The sequence below is a fragment of the Phyllostomus discolor genome, chromosome 10, assembly GCF_004126475.2.
Source record: "Phyllostomus discolor isolate MPI-MPIP mPhyDis1 chromosome 10, mPhyDis1.pri.v3, whole genome shotgun sequence".
In the NCBI taxonomy this organism is placed as follows: domain Eukaryota; kingdom Metazoa; phylum Chordata; class Mammalia; order Chiroptera; family Phyllostomidae; genus Phyllostomus; species Phyllostomus discolor.
In genome coordinates, this window is record NC_040912.2 from 63,854,423 (window position 1) to 63,864,010 (window position 9,588).

The window sequence follows — 9,588 nt, forward strand, 5'->3', positions numbered from 1 at the left end:
ATCAGAGTTCTAGGCGTCCAGCGATGTGGCCCAGGCCTTCCTGCCCCTCGGTGGGAGGCAGGCGGGTCCTCGTCCCCGAGACCTTCTCGCCTGCCTGTGTAGGTGAGGAGATGCCTGTTCGGGACGATTCCCTGCGTTCGGGGCCAGGGGGGCCGGCGAGCAGGCGGAGCTCGCGTCTCTCCCGGGTTGGAGGCCGGAGCCAGTTGCGGGAAAGAACACGGGGAAGCGGCCGCCGCCCTGACCGAGCAGGGCAGGCCCCGCGAGGCGAGGCGGGGCGGGGCCCGTGAGAAGAAAGGGGAGGTGGAGCGGCCCGGAGCCGCGCTGTGCGAGCTGGACTGCAGCCGCCGTGCACCGAACGCCACGATGGGGCTGGAGACCGAGAAGGCGGACGTCCAGCTCTTCATGGATGACGACTCCTACAGCCGCCACAGCTGTGTCAACTACGCCGACCCTGAGAAGTTCGCAGACTCCGGCCCAGATCGGGATCCGAACCGGCTCAACTCGAATCTCAAGGTGAAGCCACGCTGGGCCAAATCCCGGGCCGAGAGTAGTCCAAACCCCCGCCCGGCCTGGGGATGCAGTGTGCCCGCTCTACCCCTGCCCCAACCCCAAACCCCACCCTCGCTGCTGGGTCAGCCTGGCGGAGTCCGGGAGCCGGAATCTACCAGCAGCGGGTCGCCCGCGAAACTAGGAATTCTCTTAGCCAAATTCTTGTGGTCCAACCGTGACCCTAAAAGAAAGTGGGGTACCCCAGCCAAATCCTTCCTTCTTGCTTCTCCCACCCTGAGACCCCTGGTGCCCAGGGCGGCAGGTTACGTGCCAGTTAGGATCCCCGAGTCTTGTCTCTACAGGTGGGCTTCGAGGACGTGATCGCAGAGCCGGAGTCTACGCACTCCTTTGACAAAGTGTGGATCTGCAGTCATGCCCTCTTTGAAATCAGCAAATACGTGATTTACAAGTTCCTGACATTGTTCCTGGCAATCCCCCTGGCCTTTGCTGCGGGAATTATCTTTGCCACCCTCAGCTGTCTGCACATCTGGTGAGAAGGGGCACTCGGGGTGGACCAGCTTTCAGAAACATAGGAATGTTCTTTGACACCTGCCCTCTGCCCCCACCTTCTGCCGGGAGGGCTTACAAGGGGAAGAACTCACATCAGCTCCTGATAAGGTAGCAAGAATGGGAGGCAAGGCAGTGTGCTTTCTTTACAATCATAGTTGTGGGGGGTGGGCGGGGAGAGTCATGGGTGGGGTTAGGAGTTTAAACAGAGGAAGAAATATCACTCTGTTCTGGATATGATTGTCCTTTGAACGCTAAGGCCCAGCAGACTGGAGGTGGAAACCTGGAGGCCATGTTTCTTGCCACAGGCTGCTGCTCTCTCAGGACTGTGTTATGACTTGTGCCTGTGGTTTTGGGCAGGGCTCTTATTTTTTCTTCATCACCTTTTGTTCAGTCACCACCTGTGCTTGGGGTAAAACAAAACTGAGTGATCTCTGAGCAGAATGCCAGTGACAGTATCACCAGAGAGGGTTGTTAGTAAGACCTGGTTAAGCAGTGCTATGGAGGGGCTGCTCCTGTTGTGCCAGAGGCAAATGCAAAGATGAGACCAAATGAATGAAAACTCAGACCTCGGGGTAATGGAATGAGAGGCCTCCAAATTACTTTTTCACCTATAAGGAACAACTCTCTAGTTAAGTATAGGAAAATAAATATGGAAACCTACTGAACATTGGTAGGATGTTTTGAGTAACTTTATTCACACTCAAAATACATCATAAAGCTTTGGGGAGTAGTTTTTAAGTATTAAACAAATTTTAAGGAAAATGTCATATTTTACCACAAAGTTTAATGTTGTTTTAAAAGATGTCCACTTTATTCTTAGAAGAAGAATATTAAGACCATCCATAGTATAGCAACAGTCACCAAGCTTGAGCTTTAGGGTGGTCCTGGTGAAATGCAGAACTCCAGATGCCTCCATGTCTTTCCTAATCACATTATACTGTACTGCTACACCCTAACTTACAGTGTGTTCCTTGTTAGAAGTTACAAAACTTTTCTCCATTTCACTTTTTCATCTAAATCAATTTTAGTCAGTTAGCTAGCTGTCTAGTTCAACCAAGGACATTTATTGAGTGCTTACTTTATGCAGGGCACTGGGCCAGGATGAATAAGATGCAGGATCTGCCTCAGCTTCCTCACAGCCAAGAAGAGCTAGCTGGCTGGGTATAGAGGTGGATGCTGAGAAAACTCACTTAAATCTTTTGAGGAGGAGGGAGGCACAGGGAAGGCTATGTACAGGAAAAAAGTCTAAAAAGTCTAAAAAAGTCTAAAAAGTCTAAATAAAATGTCACCAAATATTTAAAGGATAAACAATGAACATAATTCAGTTTGATCACTAAAGATTGTAAAGAACTAAACTATGATGGAAATGCCAAAAGACTGTGCCATATTAGCAGACCTACAAAGGCCAGATGTAGAGTTAGTTCATATTCTAACATTAGCATGTGGATTTTTTAAAAAAGATAATCTAAGTCAGCATATAAAATTTTGCATTTCTAGTTAAAACCAGTCATCTAACCTCTGTGTTAGTTTTCTCACTTTCAAAATGTGAAAAACTGAGTGACCCATAGAGCATATTGTGAAATGTTGGCTATAAAGCTATTTGGAAATACAAGGGGGAACCCAAAGAAAGAGCAATTATCTTCTTGAGAATGGACCCCTTGTAATACAGTCTTCTCCAGCACATGAGTGCTCTAGGGACCCATCCGTATCAGTGTGCCAGTTGGTGTTGTTGTGAGAGGTTGTACATGGCTTCAGTGAATTATTTTTGAAGACTCTTTCGATGCAGTTTACCCATTTCATGATGGGTAATTTATGAACACACATGCCCACACTGGGCTGTGTTCAGCAGTTTTTCACTAAAAAATGCCGTGACACCACCCCTGAACCCTACCCTCCCTATTCACCCACTCTCACCCCAGCTAACTTTTTTTGTTTCTCCAGATGAAAAAAGTCCTCAAAGGGAAAAGTTTTGCCTATGTGGAAGCGGTGAAACAAAAAACGGTAGAAGCACTAAAAAGCATCAAAATCAATAAGTTCAAAAACTATTTTGAGGAGGGGAAAAAACGTCTAGATAGATACATTGTATCAAATGGAGAGTATTTTGAAGGTGATTGAGGTCTAAAATGTAAGATGAAATACACAATGTTTTATAAATAAATTTCATTTTTTGTGGCTCCCTCCTCATATAGAGTGCCTTGTTTATAGTCAGCAAAGCTAGATTTTTCTAAAGCACTTGTAGAAGAACTGAAAACAAAAGGTTTTCATTTTCTAAGTGGTGGAAAGATATAAGTAAAGCTACAATTAACCCAATGATGCTTCACTCCACCTGGCTGTACTGAGAATGATAGGTGTTTTTGTGTAATGCTTCCAATGGTGAATCATCAAACCACTTCGTTTTCAGCCACATAAAATGTATTATTTAACTTGAGCCTGTTTTTCAAATTGCATTCATGTGGGACATTAACATTTAACCATAATACATTTGTCTTCAAGCAGCTGTGATTGAAGTAAAGGAATAACTTCAAGCAAAAATGCTTAAAATTAGTTTATTACTTGATAAAATAGATTTATCATTAGTGGACTACAAGACATAAGAATGGATCAAGGAGAGAGACCTTAGAGAAGAGCAAGTCTATTTGAGTAAACTTTCTCTCTTTCTTTCTTTCTCTTTTTTTTCTTTTCTGGCAGCATGTGTGTGACCAAAGCTATGAAAACATGAAGTAGTAGGTCTTCCAACTACATCACACCATCACAATGGATCTGATTTTTAAATTCTTTAAACAAACAAATAACAACAACAAAAAAACACCCTGAGCTCAGTCTGGTGGTGTTGTATCCTAGGCCAGACAGAGTACAGGTCATTTGATTTTACACCACAGTCAAACCTAGATAGCCACCATTTGCCAACAACCGGTTATTGGTCATAAGTAAATCATACCAAAAAGGTATGGCTAGAGCTCCCTTATGCATTATTTTCACAGGAATACAATTCAAATACCTGGTTGCACTAATGGGAATGCAGTAGTAGCAGTCTCATTTTACAGGCTATTTTTTAATATAGTAAATTGCTATGACAATGCAACCTGCATGATACTATAGTTAATAAAAAAACTAAATGGAAGTATCTATCCTAGGGGCTTTATTATCCAATGGAGGAATATATAATCTTATAAATTATAAGATTTATTGAAGAAGGGTTTGGTTGACCACACTGAGCCTCAGTCAAGTTTTTAGTCATTCCAAATTGCCTGGAGTTTCTGAAGGGGCATTGTTTGTGATGTTGAGGAAACTGTTTGTTCGGTATTAGAGAATCATTGGATCCTTTAATGCAAAGTGAGAGAACAACAACTTAAAGAAAATAATATTAAAATGATATTCACCATATCCTATGAACTGAAGTCCTCAGCCGTTGTCTGTTGCAGTCGGCTGATATGAAAAACCCACTTTTGCCCCAAGTTTATTCCCTCTTAGGACATGGACATCTAACAAGTTTATGGGGATAGAAGATTCTTAGCCTAAGGAAGAAAGGGAAATATATTCTGAGTGAAGTGGTTTAAAACTTTCTGATCTAAACTTGTCTTATAGTATGTCAGTTTGAGATTATTTTGTTAAAATTGTTTTCCTTATTCTGACTTCAGAATGGTTCTATTTATTATGTATTATAATAACAGCATTATTTGGACATTTCAATGGTACATAATAATGTAAATCCTGATAGCCAATCTGTGAGATTGCCAGTTGATAATTTGATTTGTAGTGATTTACCCAAAGCCACACATAAAATGAGAAATACAATGGAATAAGAAGTCAAAAGTTGCCATCATTCAGGTTTCTATTTAACTATTTAGCACTGAAACACCTAGTAATTAATATTCTTTAAAGATTGCTGCAGGCCCTGGCCAGTGTGGCTCAGTTGGTTGAAGCTTTGTCTGTAACCTAAAGGTTGCAGGTTCGATTTCTGCCTAGATTGGGGGTTCAGTCCCAGGTCCAGATGCATAGGATTCCTGGTCTGGGTGCATATGGAAGACAACCAATTGATGCTTCTTTTTTTGTATTGATATTTCTCTCTCACCTTTCCTCTCACCCTCTCTCTTTCTCAAAAAGCAATTAAAAATGTCTTCAAGTGAGAAAATAAATAAATAAATAAATAAATAGCTTCAGGTCTTTAGCACTTAGAACAAAACACAAGATAAATATAACCTGTATAGTAAACAGTCAATATGAATAATTCAGCATTCTAAAAATATCTCAGACAATTGCCTGATCTCCCCTTCACTTTGGAATAAGTAAAACAGAGCTTTATTTACATCACATTTTAACAGCAAACCAAGAAACTCAACATTACTTCCAGGTGCCCACCCATGTAATAATAAAAAATCCATTGAGGCTACCAGCAAGGCCTGAGAATTCACAAATACTTGTGTGCTCTAAGAGCACTACTACAACAGAAAACATTATTTAGAGGATTATAGGAAAACCAGCCTGAAGAATAAAGAATATGCAGTTATCTTAAGAAAAGGCATACGGCAGGGGGTGTGGAGGAAGGCAGACAACTGTACTTGAACAACAATAAAATTTTAAAAATGGAAAAAAAAAGGCATATGGAAAAAATAATTTCAGCTGTCTAGTTTTTCTTGTCTAAGAGTTCTGACATAATTTCAAGTCTCTTTTAAACTATATCACACAGCCCTTTCCAGTGTATATAGTTGTTATGAAAAATTACAATTATAAACCATAACAGAATACTAAATTTACTTCAACTCAAACATTTACTAAGGGTTAAGGATGTTCTCACTTAAAGAACTTCCATTCTGGTAGGAAAGACTTATATAAGCATCTATTTATGATACCTTTTGATAAATTTGAGAATCAAGAAGTTTCAGTATGTTAGAAGCGCACACACACGCGCACACACACACACACACACACAAAAGTATCTGACCCAGCCTGGCCCAAGGGGGAGGGAAGTAAAATTCGGCAAGAGGAAAGGCTACCAGGAAGTAGAACCACAGGGCAATATGAAGAGTTAGGCGGTTAGTATTTAGGGGCAGAGGTCAGATAAATTTACTATTTGATTTATTTTTTGTTTTACTGATTCAAGTAGCATGCCACTAATGGAAACAAGATTACTGTTTATCATCTAAATGCCTGTTTATTTTTAAAGCAATATATCTTCTGTGCATCTTAGCACTATGTGGGTCACTTTCACTTATTTGTTTCAAAAATTCAACCAAATTTAGGTGAATTAGGCCATTATATCTTCTCACAAATGTGCAGTAGTCAGTGGCCTTATTTGGTAACAACCAATAATCCTTACATCTCTCTTCCTCCATTCCAGGGTTATAATGCCTTTTGTAAAGACCTGCCTAATGGTTCTGCCTTCAGTGCAGACAATATGGAGGAGTATGACAGATGCTGTCATTGCCCCATTGTGTACAAGTGTAGGACGCATCTTCTCTTCTGTCAGCTTGCAACTGAGCCATGACTGAACACTTGGCCCTCAGGTCTGGAGATTTGGATACTGTAATACTTCTTTGTTATAGCACAAAAGCACTGCTGTTCTGTTCATTCCCCAACTGTTCTAATTAAGAAAACTATTAAGATGGGCAAACCACATTTAGAAATGTTTATTGGCAAGTCTTTTCAAATAATGCTTTTCTAATTAATAACAAGGATTTCATATCTACCTTTATAACCAAAACTAAACAATAGATTGGCAACACTAATTTTAAAGACAGATACTTTTTGCTTTAGTACAAATGTATACATTTTATCATGATGAATTTATAATGATCAAGAGATATTTCCCTCAAATACTACAATGGTTTTGTCTACAACTGCACATAGATATATGGGATTTTCTTACTCTTTTACTCTGGAAGTAATACTTTTAAATTACCTTTGCAGATAAAGTGATGCGGACACTTAGCAATAAGATACACAAAGATCCTAGAAACTGCAGTAATAAAAGCATACAATGGTGATGGAGCTATCAAATATAATAAAAAATGTGAAATAGATTCATGCAAATGTTTTCCTTTAAATGAGGTGTTGTTAGTCTACAGTCCTATTTAACATTTCCATTTTACTGTATATTTTGTACTTAATGTAAATGTTGCTCTAATCAGATTACTTCAAAGGACTTTTATTATATTTGTGTTCTTGTTGAGGTAATATATACAAAGAGTAAATATATCTCCCACAAGGAACTCATTGCTGAGATGCACTGTCTTGATCATGGAAACACATATATCTTCTTTGGGAACAGAATGTAAAAGAGTAAAATACTGGCTTTTTTTTTCTAACTTTTCCAAGCAAAATCATGAAATGTTTTATAACTAATGTTTATCTGGCTGTGTTCTTAAAATAATCTGTATCTAATTCTTATTTTGTCTAGTAGATAATTTCTTTCTTATACTTAGAAATTAAACCTATATGCTGCAATTCCTAATTGGTGCTATTTAATAACATTTTACAATAAAGGCTATTTCTGACACTTAAATACAATTTTGACTACAGTGATTCATGTAGAGACACTTCTAAGAAAATTGTCAACTTGTTGGGTCCATGCTACTGAACTGTTATATATAAATTAAACACTAACAGCTATAAACTTTAAATATATTGTGTAATGTGGGTTTTGTTAAATGGTATAGAATGATTCTGATCATTGTGAACTGTAAAATCCTACTTTAATGTTATGAGTTGCTGTCATTTTAAAAATCTCATTATTCCAAAATTATAGCATATACAAAGGATGTCTATAATGTAAGTGGTTGCTATAATTTACACATCTTAAAAGTGCAAAAATACTCAAATTTGAGAGTTACTTTAAGAACCTGAATTAACATACCTTTGAATACCTTTATAGATGGCAAGTATTCATTTGAAGATTGATTTTATTTTTCCAAATTGCCAGAACTGGTGAGATAAAGGATGATTAAGCTGGAATGCTATTGGGGACCAAAACAAATGAACGATTAAATTATGAGATTGGTATTTTTCTGAAAGTAGCCTCAAAAGAGACCTTTAAAACTGCCTTAGGCCATTATAACAACCTTAGAAAAGACCCTCACAATCATTACCTTAAAGTATACCATTCATTTGACAGTATAGATTTTATTATGTTAGTCAATAATCAGGCCCATAACTTTATAATTATATCTTGTATTGAAAGTATTCTTTAAAAATATTTGGATATGTTAATTGGCCAAAGTATTTGATTAATAAAATATCTATTTAAATAAATCATGAGTTTCTATCATTTAAAAAAACATGGCAAATTTTAAAGCAAAAATACATACCTGTAGTCTATAACAAATAACTTTTAACCAATGCTATATAGGAGCTCCTTATTTCTAAATAGCACTGAGTACTTTAAAAACCAATTTTTATTAAGATTTGCCATTAACTGTTTTAAAGACTGAAATGTTGTGCCAAGTGGATCCAAGTTTCACATGAAAACGTGTTTGTTCGTTCTTCCAGTGGGCTGTGGGTAAGAGGTAGGTGATGAGGAGACTTTCCTAATATCTATGATACACTTTCTATAAACCCATAGATGCATTAATTATTTTTCTTACATTAAATATAGAACTCATTAATAAAGAACATTTTCAAACTAATTTACCTTATTAAAAACACATAGCAGATTTAAAAATACATGAGTTATTGCTTATTCAGGAATATATTGGTGAAAAATGATGAGACTGGTGGTTTAATTCTTTGTTTTCCCAACACTTAGAGATGTTCCCTAGTAATTTTCTATCATTTAATAAATAGTATGGATTACTTGTTCGCAAACCCTTCATATTTCATCTCTTCATGAAATAAAGTCTCTTGCTAATCCTGAATAAACTGATATTCTGTTTTCAATTTTTAAATAAGAAAGTAAGACAATATAAATCACATATTCTTGGATACTGGTACCATGAGGTTAGACTAGACAATAAAATTACTTTTGGAAAGTGAGTATGTGAAAATAGTTGCTGATATTGGCTAGATTTTGTTGTCATTTTATCTGAAAAATTGACCAACCTCTAAAAATAGCGTAGGTGTCTAACTTTTTATTTTATTTTTTAAAGATTTTATTTATTCATTTTTTGAGAGAGAAGGGAAGAGAATGAAAAAGAGGGAGAGAAAGATCAATCTGTGTGAGATACATTGAACGGTTGCCTCTTGCACACCCCCAACTGGGGACCTGACCTGAAACTCAGGCACATGCCCTGATTGGGAATCGAACTGGCAACCTTTTGGTTTGCTGGCCAGCACTCAGTCCACTGAGTCACATCTTAAAATGCTCTTTATCATTCCAAAGAACTTTAAAAATCCCTCTTTTCAATAATTATTCACATCCCATAAATTTAGGGATTTCTTCAGAAGTTGTTGAAATGTAATGGAAAGAGCCCTACCCTCAGGGTCAAGCATCTGGATTCCAGTCTCAGCACTCCCATTACTGAGGTGTGTCACCTCCTGGGAGTGGTTCAAGCTCAGAGGTCTCAATTTTCTTATCTTTAATGAAAGGATTAAACT

The 9,588-nt window shown here is 38.1% G+C and overlaps 1 protein-coding gene across 2 annotated transcripts; it reads left to right on the plus strand.

The window, feature by feature from the left end:
• The first annotated feature begins 288 nt into the window (after positions 1–288).
• On the plus strand, positions 289–8,307 carry CAV2 (caveolin 2). Of its 2 annotated transcripts, XM_028525633.2 has the most exons (3): positions 299–513; positions 852–1,039; positions 6,398–8,307. In XM_028525633.2, exons 1-3 carry the CDS (start codon positions 364–366, stop codon positions 6,546–6,548), a joined length of 489 nt encoding a protein of 162 aa, XP_028381434.1. In that variant the 5' UTR covers positions 299–363; the 3' UTR covers positions 6,549–8,307. The 2 variants fall into 2 exon arrangements, with proteins under 2 accessions (XP_028381435.1, XP_028381434.1); XM_028525634.2 differs by lacking the exon at positions 852–1,039 and having other exon boundaries at positions 289–513.
• The last annotated feature ends 1,281 nt before the right edge of the window (positions 8,308–9,588 follow it).

Coding starts and splice junctions, on each gene's coding strand:
- CAV2 (XM_028525633.2), top strand. CDS start 364: ATGGGGCTGGAGACCGAGAAGGCGGACGTCCAGCTCTTCATGGATGAC. Junction 514..851: donor GGCTCAACTCGAATCTCAAG/GTGAAGCCACGC, acceptor TTGTCTCTACAG/GTGGGCTTCGAGGACGTGAT. Junction 1,040..6,397: donor CTCAGCTGTCTGCACATCTG/GTGAGAAGGGGC, acceptor CCTCCATTCCAG/GGTTATAATGCCTTTTGTAA.